Source organism: Tachyglossus aculeatus, chromosome 3 (genome assembly GCF_015852505.1).
Source record: "Tachyglossus aculeatus isolate mTacAcu1 chromosome 3, mTacAcu1.pri, whole genome shotgun sequence".
Lineage (NCBI taxonomy): Eukaryota > Metazoa > Chordata > Mammalia > Monotremata > Tachyglossidae > Tachyglossus > Tachyglossus aculeatus.
The window spans coordinates 22,411,507-22,428,386 of record NC_052068.1 but is presented as its reverse complement, the minus strand read 5'-3'; the positions used below and the strand labels follow the sequence as shown (position 1 = coordinate 22,428,386).

Here is a 16,880-nt window from a genome sequence, read left to right as displayed (position 1 = left end):
AGCCCCAAAGTGTGTGGGGTAAAGGGAAAAGGACACTGACAGCTCTCTCAGCTGTTGTAAGACATAGTGAGAAGCAGTATGGCCTATCGGATAGAGCACGAGTCAGAAGGTCAAGGGTTCTAATCCCGGCCCCGCCACTTGTCTGCTGTGTGACCTCGGGCAAGTCACTTCACTTCTTTGTGCCTCAGTTACCTCGTCTGTAAAATGGGGATCAAGACTGCGAGCCCCACATGCGACAGGGACTGTGGCTTTAAAGCAGTTCATCACCTCGGCCCCCTCCTACCTCACCTCCCTTCTCTCCTTCTACAACCCATCCCGCACCCTCCGCTCCTCTGCTGCTAAGCTTCGCCTCGCTCACCACCAACCCCTGGCCCCCGTCCTGCCTCTGGTCTGGAATACCCTCTCTCCTCAAATCCGACAGACAATTCCTCTCCCCCTCTTCAAAGCCTTATTGAAGGTACACCTCCTCTAAGAAGCCTTCCCTGACTAAGCCCTGCTTTTCCTCATTTCCCACTCCCTTCTGCATCACATTGACTTGCTCCCTTTGCTTTTCACCCTCCCCGCTCCCTGGCCTCCAGCCCCACAGCATTTATATATGTGTAATTGTATTTATTTGTATTGATAGCTGTCTCCCCTCTAGACTGTAAGCTCACTGTGGGCAGGGAATGTCACTGTTTATTGTTGTATTATACTTTCCCAAGCACTTAGTACAGTGCTCTGCATACACTAAGCACTTAATAAATCAATCAATCAATCAATCGTATTTATTGAGCATTTACTGTGTGCAGAGCACTGTACTAAGCACTTGGGAAGTACAAGTTGGCAACATATAGAGACAGTCCCTACCCAACAGTGGGCTCACGGTCTAAAATATGATTGAATGAATGCCCAACCCAGTTAGCTTGTGTCCAGCCCAGCGCTTAGTACAGTAAGTGCTGAACAAATACCAGAATTATAATTAATGGGTGGAGAATTGCACATGAGGTCACACGAATTACACCAAGCTTGCAATTCAATTAATCAATATTACTTATTGAGCACCTAATGTGTTCAGTGTGCTATATTAAGTGCTTGGTAGGGTACAATAGAATTAGTAGGCGTGACCCCTGTCTTCAGAGTCTAATGGAGGGAGACAGACATTAAAATAAACGGGAGGTAGGGGGAAGTAATGGATTATAAAAGTATTTACAGAAGTATTTTGGAGCTGGGGTGAGTAGCTAAATGCTTAAGGTGTAAGAGCCAAGTGAACAGTTGACATGGAGAGGAGAGAGGCTAGAGGAAATGAGGGCTGAGGGAAGGCCTCTTGGAGGAGGTGTGATTTTCGGAGGGTTTTGAACGTGGGAGGGTGGTAGACTGACAGATATGAAGGGGGAGGGATGTGCCAGACCTGAGGAAGAATTGGGGCACGGAGCCAGTGGGGGGATAGATGAGATTGAGGTAGAGCGAATAGGTTTTTAGAGGAATGGAGTGTGCAGGTGGGGTTGTAGTAGGAGATCAGCGTAATTAGGTATGAAAGAGATTGAATGCCTTAAGGATGATGATACAAGTCAGATCTTTGCCCCATTGTGTCCTTAATGACAAAGTCTAGGGTCTAAAGCCAGTTAATGAGTAGCCCCTGCTCCTCTAGCACAGCTCTGGAACTGACTAAAGGGTAATGTGAGGGAGAAGAGTACAAAACAAGGCAAGCCAAATTCCTTCTCCTTCCAGCAATGGCTGGAAGCCAAGCCGTTGGGGGTTGGGGAATTCTGTCAGCTCCTCCTCTTACATGTTCCTCCCCTCTCTGTCACTGCTGCTGTTAGCTGGGAGGCAGAGCCCTGGTCTTTCTGAATCTGAGGTCACCGTCTGGGGCAGAAATGGCTGCAGGAAGCCAAAGGACACGAAAAGCCTTTGCCTTCTGGACCCTCGTGGGCAGGAGACAGACTCACGCTGCAGCTGGGAGCCGCCTGAAAGCGGAGTACGACGCAGTGGTGATAGGAGCAGGTAAAGTCACAGCTGGGACAGGATTTGAAGGGCACAGAAGGAAGCGAGTGTCCCGGAAGACTTCCCGGTCCTCGAGGAAGCCAGCCAAAAAGCTTGACAGCTGATTGCCCAGGTCCCTGAAATTCCCAATGCTTTAATAGCTGAGCCTGATTCTTATGGGCCAAATTGGCCCAGAATAGCAGGGTAGGATAGAGGTGGGGTAACCTTGAGCTGAAGATTGGGGCCTAGAATTTACTCATTTATTGAATGTTTACTGTGTCTGCAGAGCACTGTACTAAACCCTTGGGAGAGTACAATATAACAATAAACAGACACATTCCCCGCCCACAACGAGTTTACAGTCTAATAATGATAATGATGGTATCTGTTAAGCGTTTACTATGTGCCAAGCACTGTTCTAAGCACTGGAGTAGATAGAAGGTACTCAGGTTGTCCCATGTGGGGCTCACAGTCTTAATCCCCGTTTTACAGATGAGAGAACTGAGGCACAGAGAAGTTAAGTGATTTGCCCAAGGTCACACAGCAGACAAGTGGCTGAGCCGGGATTAGAACCCACATCCTCTGACTCCCAAGCCTGGGCTCTTGCTGCACCGCTTCCCCAGAGTCCAGACTTCTCATCATGATAGTGATGAAAATAATAATAATAATGATGGCATTTATTAAGTGCTTACTCTGTGCAAAGCATTGTTCTAAGTGCTAAGGAGGTTACAAGGTGATCAGGTTGTCCCACGGGGGGCTCACAGTCTTAATCCCCATTTTACAGATGAGTTAACTGAGGCACATTCATTCATTCAGTCACATTTATTGAGTGCTTACTGTGTGCAGAGCACTGTACTAAGCGCTTGGGAAGTACAAGTTGGCAACATATAGAGACGGTCCCTACCCAACAGTGGGCTCACAGTCTAGAAGGGACAGAGAAGTGAAGTGGCTTGCCCAAGGCCGCAGACCAGACAAGAAACCATGACCTTCATACTCCCAGGCCTGTGCCCTATTACGCTCCTCTGCTCCTCAGTGCTCTGCACACAGTAAACGCTCAATACCATCGACTGATTGAGAAGGGCTCATTTATACCATTTATTGGTCCCCATACAATAAAATTTCCTATGACCCAGGTTGACAGTGGTTCTCTCTGTGGCCAGAGTCAGATTTTACAGTCATCATCATCATCATCATCAATCGTATTTATTGAGCGCTTACTATGTGCAGAGCACTGTACTAAGCGCTTGGGAAGTACAAATTGGCAACACATAGAGACAGTCCCTACCCAACAGTGGGCTCACAGTCTAAAAGGGGGAGACAGAGAACAAAACCAAACATACCAACAAAATAAAATAAATAGGATAGATATGTACAAGTAAAATAAATAAATAAATAGAGTAATAAATATGTACAACCATATATACATATATACAGGTGCTGTGGGGAAGGGAAGGAGGTAAGATGAGGGGATGGAGAGGGGGACGAGGGGGAGAGGAAGGAAGGGGCTTCCTTCCTTCAATAGGCTTCCTTCCAGTCAATAGGCTTAGCCAATTCCTGGACCGTCCCTCTACGAGAATGAAATTTTGACTGGGCGGACCTCTGAGGGATTGATAGCTCCTTCCCAACACTCTCTGGAAAAGTGCAAAAAGTGAAGCTTAGCCTACAGACCACCGGATAAAGGGCCAGATTTCCTCGTTGCAACCCAACTCCGCCTCTGAGTCCAGCACTCCCCTTCTCATTGCAGGACACAACGGGCTGGTGGCCGTGAGTATCATCGTCTCTTCCTCCATCCTCACACAGTACTCGGACTCTGTGCCTTTATTGGATGTGTAACACCAAGACTGGGAGGAAGGGGATAAAAGGACTTAGTCCAGTAAGAGGGAGATTTAATGGGGTGATGGCCCTCTGTACCACAAAACCTTGGCAGCCATTAGTGGATGGGGAAACAGTCTCTGCAGAACACAGATGGCTCCAGATGTATATATTTCCATCACTTTAATGGGCTGGGAGTTAATAACAATAATAATAATGGTACTTGTTAAGTTGCTTACTATGTGTCAATTACTGTTCTAAGCACTGGGGCGGATACAAGCAAATTGGATTGGACACCGTCCCCATCCCACTGGGGCTCACATTCTCAATCCCCATTTTACAGATGAGGTAACCGAGGCACCGATAAATGAAGTGACTTGCCCAGGGTCACAAAGCAGACAAGTGGTGGAGCCGAGATTAGAACCCATGAACCCATGACTCCCGGTCCCATGCTCTAATCCACTCTATCTTTCTACTTCCCAGCTAGAGTCAGAGGTCCCAGAAATCTCTAGAGGGAATTGGACACAAGCTGGATTTGGACAGGGGGAATCAGAAATTCTCTTAAGAAGCAGGCTAAAGCCCCCATGAGTATGGTTGTTCACACTAGCTGGGTTGTGAGGTTGTCATTCAAATCTGAGAGTGCAGGGCTAGAGAGAAAGCCCAGGGAAATCATTCATAGTTTAGCAAAGGCACGCATTTATCATGAAATCCGTGATAGAGAGCTAGCCCCCACCTTCCCTTTACAATCTCCCTTGTTCCATGGTTAGTGTGGACTAATTTTCAGAGAGGAGGAGAAGTTGGGGTCCCAGGGAACCAGAGCAGGACAACGAAGGATTGGGGGACTCTGAGATGGCAAGATTGCCACTGGCTGCTGGGCATTGCCAAGGCTGTCCATCATCTCGCCCCCTCCTACCTCACCTCCCTTCTCTCCTTCTCCAGCCCAGCCCGCACCCTCCGCTCCTCTGTGGCCGCTAACCTCCTCACTGTACCTCATTCTCACCTGTCCCACTGTCGACCCCCGGCCTACGTCCTTCTCCCTGGCCTGGAATGCCCTCCCTCCGCACATCCACCAAGCTAACTCTCTTCATCCCTTCAAAGCCCTACTGAGAGCTCACCTCCTCCAGGAGGCCTTCCCAGACTGAGCCCCATTTTCCTTTCCTCCTCCCCATCCCCCCACCCTACCTCCTTCCCCTCCCCGCAGCACCTGTATATATGTTTGTACAGATTTATTACTCCATTTATTTTACTTGTACATATTTACTATTCTATTTATTTTGTTAATGATGTGCATCTAGCTTTACTTCTATTTATTCTGATGACTTAACACCTGTCCACATGTTTTGTTTTGTTGTCTGTCTCCCCCTTCTAGACTGTGAGTCCGTTGTTGGGTAGGGACCGTCTCTATATGTTGCTAACTTGTACTTCCCAAGTGCTTAGTACAGTGCTCTGCACACAGTATGCGCTCAATAAATACGATTGAATGAATGAATTGTCCCAGCTGAGTCCTTAAGGGCCTCTTCTCCATCATGACAAGCAGCGTGGCCTAATGGAAAGAGGAAGACCCGGAGAGTCGAGGATCTGGGCTATAATTCCAGCTCTGCCACTTGCCTGTTGTGTAATTTGGGCAAATCACAACTTCTCTATGCCTCTGTTACCTCACATGTAAAATGGGAATTCAATATCTGTTCTTCCTCCCCTTTTGATTATAAGCCTCATGTGAGGCAGGAACTGTGACTGATCTGATTATGTAGTATCTACCCCAGTACTTGTCCCTCTCAGAGTCACACCTGGAGGGTTTCCAGTACTCCACCAGTCTCGACTATGGAAGTGAGAATGAGGCAGAGGCCTACCCATTCCATCCCTAGCTTGGGCAGTGGTTAATGAGAGGAAGGCAATCTGCTACAAGTCAAAACTCACCTGTGCTGGGCAGCAGCAGCACGGGAGAGATTCGAGGGTGGAGACTCAAGTTGACTGTGTAGAAGGAAGCAATGGTAAACCACTTCTGTATTTTTAACAAAAAAAACTCTTTGGATACATTACCACAACGATTGGTGACGGAGATGGGGCGTTTAGGGAGAGATATGTCCATGGCATCGTTATGGATCAGAAATGACTCGACAGCATAAGACGAGACCCCAGCACTTAGTACAGCACTTGGCACATGAAAAGCACTGAACAAATACCACAGTGATTATTATTATTAGGACAAGCCCAGTTGACGTACTATGCCTCGGTTGGCACGGTACAGTGGTCACCGCAGGGAGAGATGTATCCATGGCGTCGCTGTGGGTTGGAAACAACTCGACAGCATAAGACAAGACCACAGCACTTAGTACAGCACTTGGCACATGAAAAGCACTGAACAAATACCTTAGTATTATTATTCAGACAAGCCCAGTTGACATACTACGCCTTGGTTGGCACTGTACAGTGGTCACCGCAGGGAGAGATGTGTCCATGACATCGCTATGGGTTGGAAATGACTCGACAGCATAAGACGAGACCCCAGCACTTAGTACAGCACTTGACACATGAAAAGCACTGAACAAATACCACAGTAATTATTATTATTTGGACAAGCCCAGTTGACGTACTACGCCTCGGTTGGCACGGTACAGTAGTCACCGCAGGGAGAGATGTGTCCATGGCATCGCTATGGGTTGGAAATGACTTGACAGCATAAGACGAGACCCCAGCACTTAGTACAGCACTTGGCACACGAAAAGCACTGAACAAATACCCAGTAATTATTATTATTCGGACAAGCCCAGTTGATGTACTACGCCTCGGTTGGCACGGTACAGTGGTCACCGCAGGCATGGAATATCTGCCAGGGCAAAAAGGCTCCAGCCACCATGACCTGTAAACCTACCAGTGATGTAAGTAGGACTCCTCCGGGAGAGGGGGGTGGGAGAGAGAGAAAGAGAGAGAGAGCACATATTAGCTGTCTGGTCTCCCCCAGGCGGCATATCTGCAGAGATGGGGGGTGAAAACAGCTGTCTTCGAGAAACGTCACTTGATTGGAGGGGCCGCTGTCACCGAGGAGATCATCCCAGGTAAGCTTCTGAGAGGCAAGTGGGGAAGGGGCAGACTGGGGACAGCTGACACTGATGTCTGTTTGGTTTCTATTTCAGGGTTCAAGTTTTCTCGTGCCTCCTACCTCCTCAGCCTGCTGAGGCCTCAGATTTACACAGACCTAGAACTGAAGGTAATAGCAGTAATTATTTATAATTATGGCATTTATTAATGATTAAGTGCTTACTATGTTCCAAGCACCGTACTGAGTGTTGGGGGACAGTCCATCATACACAATTCCTGTCCCACAAGGGGTCACAATCTATGAGGTAAGGGGGAGCAAATATCCTATCCCCATTTTGCAGATGAGGAGGAAAAATCAATCATATTTATTGAGTGCTTACTGTGTGCAGAGAACTGCACTAAGCACTTAGGAGAGTACACTATAACAGAGTTGGTAACTATGTCCCCTTCCCATAATGATCTTACAGTCTAGAGGGGGAGACAAATGTTAATATAAATAAAGAAATTACAGATATGTATATAAGTGATATGGGGCTGAGAGAGGTTTAAATAATAATGTTGGCATTTGTTAAGCGCTTACTATGTGCCGAGCACTGTTCTAAGCACTGGGGTAGAGCCGAGGTAATCAGGTTGTCCCATTTGGGGCTCACAGTTTTAATCCCCATTTTACAGATGTGGGAACTGAGGCACAGAGAAGTGAAGCAACTTGCTCAAAGTCACACAGCAGACAAGTGGTGGAGCCGGGATTAGAACCCCTGTCCTCTGACTCCTAATAAAGGGTGTGAAATAAAAGGTGTGAATCCTAGTGCAAGGATGATGCAGGAGGGAATGGGAGAAGAGGAAATGAGGGCCTAGTCAGGGAAGGCCTCTTTGAGGAGAAGTGCCTTCAGTAAAGCTTTGAAGGTGGGGAGAGTGATAATTTGTTGAATTTGGAGACAGAGGGCATTCCAGGCCAAAGGTAGGACGTGGACGAGAGGTCGGCGGTAATATAGATGAGATTACGGTACAGTGAGCAGTGAGTAAGTTGGCGTTGAGGAGTGAAATGTGCGGGTTGGGTCGTACTAGGAAACCAGGGATGTAAATAAGGTAGTAGGGGGTAAGTTGATAGAGAGATTTCAAGCAGATGCTAAGGAGTTTCCGAGTCCAGGGAAGGTAATAATAATAATAATAATAATAATAATGATAATAATAATGGCACTTGTTAAGCACTTACTATTTGCAAAGCACCGTTCTAAGCTCTGGGGGCATACAAGGTGATCAGGTTGTCCTTCGTGGGGCTCACGGTCTTAATCCCCATTTTACAGATGAGGTAACTGAAGCTCAGAGAAGTTAAGTGACCTGCCCAAGGTCACACAGGAGACATGTGGTGGAGCTGGGATTCGAACCCATGACCTCTGACTCCAAAGCCCGGGCTCTTTCCACTGAGCCACCTGCCTAAGGTCTCACAGCAGGCCAGGGGCAGAGAGTCCGTGTTTCCGGCTTTACAGTTCCTAACCTTTCCGTTAGGCCATGCTGCCTCCCAGTTGAAGTCCCCTGGAGACTTGATTTCTAGAGGCCTTTAGGAACTCACATCCGGACCCTAGAACCCATCAAATCCCAGGCTGCAATCTCCCACTCCCAACCCTCCCACTACTCTGAGCCTCAGTGTCCCTGTTACTTCCCTTTTCATTCATTCAATCATATTTATTGAGCACTTACTGTGTGCAGAGCACTGTACTAAGCGCTTGGGAAGTACAAGTTGGCAACATATAGAATCGGTCCCTACCCAACAGTGGGCTCACAGTCTAGAAGAACTTCCCTTCCCTGTGCCGTTTCCTCCAGGGCTTGAATCTGCAACTTCTAATCTCTTTGATCATTCTTGACTCCTTGAGTCAGTCAGTTATTCATATTTATTGAGAGCTTACTGTACTAAGCATTTGGAAGAGTACAGTATAATAGCTGGTAGACCCCTTCATTCATTCAATCGTATTTATTGAACGCTTATTGTGTTCAGAGCACTGTACTAAGCGCTTGGGAAGTACAAGTTGGCAACATATAGAGACGGTCCCTACCCAACAGCGGGCTCACAGTCTAGAAGGGGGAGACAGACAACAAAACAAAACATATAACAAAATAAAATAAATAGCATAAATATGTACAAGTAAAATAAATAGAGTAATAAATACGTACAAACATATATACATATATACACAACATGTATGTATTCCCCACCCACAACATGCTCTCAGTCTAGAAGGGGAGACAGACAATATGAATGAATATGCGCGATAATATCAAGTTTTGGAAATGTCCAGCTGAAAGCTTCATGTTTTTCCTCCTTTCCTAAATTGGTTGGGAATATGAATGGGTTTTCGGAGAAGCTAGAGACAAATGGGTTCCTGCTGAGATAAACCAGGAACCCACAGAGTTAAGAGCAGCCCTTGAACAAATGCAGACTAATTATTGCTGCTGCTACTGGGGACCTAGATGTCATAGGATTGTGGATATAAAGACTGCTCTATTGTACTCTCCCAAGTGCTTAGTGCAGTGCTCTGCACACAGTAAGCGCATAGTAAGTGCCACAGATTTTGATGATGATGAAGTGGGGGAGAGTAATTGTCTGTAGGGTATGAGGAGGGAGGGCATTCTAGGCCAGGGGCAGGATTCATTCATTCATTCAATCGTATTTATTGAGCGCTTACTGTGTGCAGAGCACTGTACTAAGCGCTTGGGAAGTACAAGTTGGCAACATATAGAGACGGTCCCTACCCAACAGTGGGCTCACAGTCTAGAAGGGGGAGACAGACAACAAAACAAAACACATTAACAAAATAAAATAAATAGAATAAATATGTACAAATAAAATAAATAAATAAACAGAGTAATAAATACATACAAACATATATACATATATACAGGTGCTGTGGGGAGGGGAAGGAGGTAAGGCAGGGGGGAGGGGGAACAGGGGGAGAGGAAGGAGGGGGCTCAGTCTGGGAAAGCTTCCTGGAGGAGGTGAGCTCTCAGTAGGGCCTTGAAGGGAGGAAGAGAGCTAGTTTGGCAGATGTGCAGAAGGAGGGCATTCCAGGCCAGGGGGATGACGTGGGCCGGGGGTCGACGGCGGGACAGGCGAGAACGAGGCACCGTGAGGAGATTAGCAGCAGAGGAGCAGAGGGTGCGGGCTGGGCTGGAGAAGGAGAGAAGGGAGGTGAGGTAGGAGGGGGTGAGGTGATGGACAGCCTTGAAGCCGAAGGGTGAGGAGTTTCTGCTTGATGCATAGGTTGATTGGTGGCCACTGGAGATTTTTGAGGAGGGGAGTAACATGCCCAGAGTGTTTCTGGACAAAGACAATCCGGTCAGTGGCATGAAGTATGGATTGAAGTGGGGAGAGACAGGAGGATGGGAGATCGGAGAGGAGGCTGATACAGTAATCCAGACAGGATAGGATGAGAGCTTGAACGAGCAGGGTTGCGGTTTGGATGGAGAGGAAAGGGCAGATCTTGGCGATGTTGTGGAGGTGAGACAGGCAGGTTTTGGAGACGGTTTGGATGTGAGGGGTGAATGAGAGAGCGGAGTCAAGGATGACACCAAGGTTGCGGGCTTGTGAGACGGGAAGGATGGTAGTGCCGTCAACAGGATGTGGGTGAGAGGTTGGCGGCGAAATAATTGAGATCGAGTTACAGTGAAAAGTTTAGTATTAGAGGAGCAAAGTGCGTTTGAACAAAGTCTGAGTCTTCATTTCTGCCCTGAATTGGACTTTTCCCTCTCTTCCCACCCCATTTTGGTTTTGAGCTTTGCCCTCCTCTTCCCCTCCTGATACAAGTCTTTCAGTTGGACATCTTCCATGGAGAAGTGGAGCCAGTGCCATCACTTCCTCTTCTGTTCTTCCCCTGCTGATCTGTCTACCCATCTGGACCCTGTCTCTTCTGATTGCTTCAGAACTTTTTTGCAGCTGAGTGTCTCTGCCGTTCTCCTCTCGGCCAAAGGTCCCATTTGGGAGGGTCCACCAGCCATCATACTCCTTAGCTCAGACTTTGCTTTCAGATCTCTAAGTGGGCAACCAACTCTATTGTATTATACTCCCCAAGTGCTTACTACAGTGCTCTGCACACAGTAAACACTCAATAAATATGATTGATTGATCGATTGACCTGTGAGCTTTGGTTTCCGTAACGCTGAGTGACACATCTCTCCACCCTTGGTTGGTACGTTACCCAGTTCCATTTCCAACATCCTTCCCAGCCAAGATCCTCTCATGTTGAACCACTTTATTCCCCATATTTGCCAGCCCAGCCTCAATTTGAGGCATTCTTCCTTTCCCAGAGTGTCCTAGGTGCCTGAACTTTCCTTGCTGGGACTTTCCAGTTAAACACTCAGTGAAAGCTAGTTTTAGGGTGGGGATCACTTTAAGTTCACTGTGGGCCGGGAAGTGTCTACCAAGTCCATTGTATTATATTATCCCTAGTTCTTAGTACAGAGCTCTGCACACAGCAAAGTACTCCATAAATATCATTGATTGATGGCCTGCTGTCTTACAGTAACTTTCATTCATTCATTCATTCATTCAATCATATTTATTGAGCGCTTACTGTGTGCAGAGCATTGTACTAAGCGCTTGGGAAGTACAAGTCGGCAACGCATAGAGATAGTCCCTACCCAACAATGGGCTCACAATCTAGAAGGGGGAGACAGACAACAAAACAGAGCATGTGGACAGGTGTCAAGTTGTCAGAACAAATAGAATTAAAGCTAAATGCATATCATTAACAAAATAAATAGAATAGTAAATATGTACAAGTAAAATAGAGTAATAGTTCTGTACAGACATATATACAGGTATTGTGGGGAGGGGAAGGAGGTAGGGCGGGAGGGATGCGGAGGAGGAGAGGAAAAAGGGTGCTCAGTCTGGGAAGGCTTCTTGGAGGAGGTGAGCTCTCAGTAGGGCTTTGAAGGGAGGAAGAGAGCTAGCTTGGCGGATGTGCGGAGGGAGAGTGAGGACGTGGGCCGGGGATCGATGGCGGGACAGGTGAGAACGAGGTACAGTGAGGAGGTTAGCGGCAGAGGAGCAGAGGGTGTGGGCTGGGCTGGAGAACTTTTCTGCACCTCTTCTCCAACCCTGAGAGCAGGAGATGGATGGGGAGAGAGGCAGTTTGTCTAATTATTCTCCCCCACCTTCAAAGCCTAATTGTAGGCACCTCTCCTCCAAGAGGCCTTCCCTGACGAAGCCCTCCTTTCCTCTCCTCCTACGCTCTCCCTTGTCACCCTGACTTGCTCCCTTTATTCATCCCCACTCCCAGCCCCATGACACTTATGTACATATCTGTAATTTATTTATTTAAATTAATGTCTGTTCCCCCCTCTAAACAGTAAATTAGTTGTGGGCAGAGAATGTGTCTGTTTATTGTTATATTGTACTCTCCCTAGTGCTTAGTAAGGTGATCGGCATACAATAAGCACTCAATAATTACAACTGCCTGACTGAGGAACAACTGCCCTGGTCACCCGACCTTCTTCCTTCTGCTCTCACAAATCAAGATAAACTCATCCTTTTCTTTCCATATCCTCCTTCTTGTTCCCATGCTCTTCCATTCCACTGCTAATTCCAATTTCCCACATTCATTAAAGATCTTTTCTAATCTGTCTGCTCACTCATTGCTCATCTCCATTTGATCTCTTTTTTTAAAAGGTATTTGTTAAGCATTTACTATTTGCTAGGCACTGATGTAAAAGCTGGGGTAGATACAAGCTAATCAGGTTGGACACAGACCATGTCCCACATGGGGCTCACAGTCTTAATCCCCGTTTTACAGATGAGGTAACTGAGGCACAGATAAGTTAAATGACTTGTCCAAGGTCACAAAGCACCCCCTCCCCCTTTATTCATTACCCCACCAACTCCCTCAGCACTTATGTACATATTTGTAATTTATTTATTTATATTAATGTTTGCCCTTCTAGACTGTAAACTCATTGTGGGCAGGGAATGTGTCTGTTTATTATTATATTGTACTCTGTCATCATCATCATCATCAATCGTATTTATTGAGCGCTTACTGTGTGCAGAGCACTGTACTAAGCGCTTGGGAAATACAAGTTGGCACTCTCAAGTGCTTAGTACAGTCCTCGGCACACAATAAGCACTCAATATATATGAATACAGGAGAAGCAGTGTGGCTCAGTGGCTTTGGAGTCAGAGGTCATGGGTTCAAATCCCAGCTCCGCCAGTTGCCAGCTGTGTGACTTTGGGCAAGTCACTTCACTTCTCTGGGCCTGTTACCTCATCCGTAAAATGGGGATGAAGACTGTGAGCCCCATCGTGAGACAACCTGATCACCTTGTAACCTTCCCAGTGCTTAGAACAGAGCTTTGCACATAGTAAGCGCTTAATAAATGCCATTATTATTATTATTATTATTATTATTATTATTATGAATGAATGTGCTCTTTACACTAAGCCATGCAGCTTTGTCCATTGAATTCCTGCAGCTGGATGGCATGTAGTGGTGTAGGGGGAGGGATGAAGCGGTGGGGAGTGGCGGGGGGCACTTTGGAGAGTTGCTTCTTCACCCCTACTACTACTGTCCATTCCCTCCCGGTCTGTCCCTGTGAAGATTTTCTGTTGGGCTAGAGTGCAGTTGCCTTGTTAAGATTTGAAAGTTTCTTCAGGTTAGGATTTGATTCTCTCAGAATGACCCTATTACTTCTAGGTTTTAAAGGAACAAGTACCTGTCCTCAGACTGTGAGCCCATTGTTGGGTAGGGACCGTCTCTATGTGTTGCCGACTTGTACTTCCCAAGCGCTTAGTACAGTGCTCTGCACACAGTGAGCGCTCAATAAATATGATTGAATGAAAAAAATCCTAGGCGGTCAAGAGCCTTCAGATCAGTCCAAGCCTGTCACATAGAGAAGCAGCGCGGCTAAGTGGAAAAGAGCCCGGGCTTTGGAGTCAGAGGTCATGGGTTCAAACCCCGGCTCCACCAATTGTCAGCTGTGTGACTTTGGGCAAGTTACTTGACTTCTCTATGCCTCAGTTTCCTCATCTGTAAAATGGGGATTAAGACTGTGAGCCCCACGTGGGACACCTGATCACCCTGTAATCTCCCCAGCATTTAGAACAGTGCTTTGCACATAGTAAGCGCTCAATAAACACTGTCATTATTATAATTATTATTATTATTATTATGGTCACCTCAAGCTTGAAAATGATGTGCAAGGAGCAAAGGCTCCATCTGAAGCTTACAGGGCTGTTTGTTTTCTTCAGAAACACGGACTGCGGGTGCACCTTCGGAATCCCTACTCCTTCACTCCAATGCTGGAAGAGGGAGTCACGGGGAAAGGTCCCAGGTCCCTTTTACTGGGCATGGATATGGCCGAAAACCAGCAGCAGATCGCCAGATTCTCCCAGAAGGATGCCCAGGTATGGGTGATGGTGACAGTTCTTCTTCACGGAACTGTGTGGGTAGGGGATTTTTCCACCGTATCGTTTTCCTGAAGAGAAGAGATGGGCCAAGCTTGGAGAAGGCAGGGTGAAGGTAGGTTTGGGAGTGGACAGAAGCATTGGAGGGAGCAATAACCATCCTTCTAAGCCTTCACAGTTTTAGAATACCAGTTCTCGGCTTTGCATAGAACCTCAAACAATTGCCCTCACCACTCCACCTTCTTAATAATAATAATAATAATGGCATTTATTAAGCACTTACTATGTGCAAAGCACTGTTCTAAGCACTGGGGAGATTACAAGGTGATGGTGATCAGGTTGTCCCATGGGGAGCTCACAGTCTTAATCCCCATTTTACAGATGAGGTCACTGAGACCCAGAGAAGTGAAGTGACTTGCCCAAAGTCACATAGCTGACAAGCGGCAGAGCTGGGATTAGAACCCATGACTTCTGACTCCCAAGCCCAGGCTCTTTCCACTGAGTCACACTGCATGATCATCACTGTCAGAAAGGCCTTTGCTTCTGCTGGCGGAAGAGCAGTTTTATCTGCTCACCTGCGAGCCAAACTAATTACTTAGAAGGTTACTTCAATCAATCGATCGATGGTATTTATTGAGTGCTTACTATGTGCAGAGCACTGTACTAAGTGCTTGTTGGCCATCCTTGACTTTTCCTACCTCCCTCAGTTGGCCTCAATCCCACTCTGTCTCTAATGCCCCTTTTCCCTTCGACCCTGGGATCAGGGCAAGCTTGAGGGAACAGAGAGCAAAGCAACCAAAGGTCAGCACATCCCTCCACTTGGTCAACAATAATAATAATAATAATAATAATGGCATTTATTAAGCACTTACTATATGCAAAGCACTGTTCTAAGTACTGGGGGGGTACAGGGTGATGAGGTTGTCCCCCATGGGGCTCCCAGTCTTCATCCCCATTTGACAGATGAGGGAACTGAGGCCCAGAGAAGTGAGGTGACTTGCCCGAAGTCACACAGCTGACAAGTGGCAGAGCCGGGAAATGCCAAGTTGGACCGAGGAGGCGCGGGGACAGGGGAAGTGCCGGGTTCGGGGGAGGGGAAGGCCTTACCATGGGGGGTCCGGGGTCCGCATCCACCTGGGGGTTTCCAGCGGCGGGGCTGGGCGGGGGGCTGCCCGTGCCCGCCGTCTCCCCCCACCCCCGGGACTGGAGGGTGGTGTCACCGAATCCCAAGTTGATCAGTTTCCTGAGGGCCTGAAGCTGGCCCGAACCCAAATGGAGGAGCTTCCAGGAGCCCGAAGGCTACAGGTTTTAGGCAGAGTCACAGGGTCAATAAGAGGAGGCTTTCCCCCTGGCTTGGACTATGGCCTCTCCCTCCTCTTTCTCCATTCTAGGCCTTCCCAGAATATGAGAAGTTCATGCAACGCTTGGCATCCGCCATTGAGCCATTGTTGGATGCCCCTCCGGTGGACCCAGCTGCCTTCAGTCGGGGCTCCCTCCTGCAGAGACTGGGGTCCCTCCGCACTCTCAAACCCTTGCTACAGGCAGGTAGGCCTGAAGGTTTAGTGCAATCTGGGCAACCGAGGGGGTGTGTATCCCCCTAGTATCTCCCAAGTATCTCCCCAAGTAGAGGGAGCCGAAGGAGAGTGGGGAGGTTCTTCTTCAGGTTTAGTGATTCACCCGAGACATCCCCAGGGAGCGGCTTCTCTTCCGGGGTTGAACTGGGGTTTCCCCTTTATTCATTCAATCGTATTTATTGAGCGCTTACTGTGTGCAGAGCACTGTACAAAGCGCTTGGGAAGTACAAGTTGGCAACATATAGAGACGGTCCCTACCCAACAGTGGGCTCACAGTCCTTTACCCTCCATCCCATTTTGGATCACTCATTCATTAATTCTATCATATTTATTGAGCTCTTACTGTGTGCAGAGCACTGTACTAAGCACTTGGAAAGTACAATACAGTAATCAAGAGAGGCAATCACTGCTCACAATGGACTCACAGTCTGGAGGATCACACTCTTCTCTTCCAGGCTTCATCTTAGGATCCCAGCTTCCACAGTATTACCAAGTCCTCACTGCCCCAATTACCAAGGTAAGGTTGGGAGACTCCCAACTTCTCCCCAGGCCCTCGCCATTCCCTTCAGGAAGCCCAAATCCCAGGAATGTCCCTTTCACAAGGTTAAGGAGCCATTCATTCATTCAATCGTATTTCTTGAGCCCTTACTGTGTGCAAAGCACTGTACTAAGTGCTTGGAAAGTACAATTCGGCCACAAATCATGGTCCCTGGGGGAAGGGAGAGGGAGGGGTGACTTTCCTTCCTGCTGTTGGCCCAGGTGTTGGATCACTGGTTTGAGTCCGAGCCCCTGAAAGCGACTCTGGCGACCGACGCTGTGATTGGAGCCATGACAAGCCCCCATACTCCTGGTAGTGGGTGAGTGAACAGCCATTCACTCATTCAATCGTATTTATTGAGCGCTTACGTGTGCAGAGCACTGCACTAAGCGCTTGGGAAGTACAAGTTGGCAATATATAGAGACGGTCCCTACCCAACAGTGGGCTCACAGGCCAGGCTCCAGGGGAGGGGAGGACAAGTGGGAGGTCAGCTAGACAAGGCTGCCCGGATTCTTCTCCGGCTGCTCCATCAGTTCTGGAGCATCTTCTGTGTGTGGAGCTTCTG

General features: G+C 47.7%; 1 protein-coding gene across 1 annotated transcript in view; it reads left to right on the top strand.

Annotated features, from left to right (window-relative positions):
- The first annotated feature begins 1,853 nt into the window (after nucleotides 1–1,853).
- The window catches only part of PYROXD2 (pyridine nucleotide-disulphide oxidoreductase domain 2), a 37,440-nt gene continuing 22,413 nt past the window's right edge, over nucleotides 1,854–16,880 (top strand). The window contains exons 1-8 of the mRNA XM_038744122.1: nucleotides 1,854–1,980; nucleotides 3,704–3,723; nucleotides 6,734–6,827; nucleotides 6,906–6,979; nucleotides 14,048–14,203; nucleotides 15,595–15,748; nucleotides 16,233–16,294; nucleotides 16,537–16,634. Coding sequence (XP_038600050.1) covers nucleotides 1,854–1,980; nucleotides 3,704–3,723; nucleotides 6,734–6,827; nucleotides 6,906–6,979; nucleotides 14,048–14,203; nucleotides 15,595–15,748; nucleotides 16,233–16,294; nucleotides 16,537–16,634 — 785 coding nt within the window. The remainder of the gene's footprint in view (nucleotides 1,981–3,703; nucleotides 3,724–6,733; nucleotides 6,828–6,905; nucleotides 6,980–14,047; nucleotides 14,204–15,594; nucleotides 15,749–16,232; nucleotides 16,295–16,536; nucleotides 16,635–16,880) is intronic.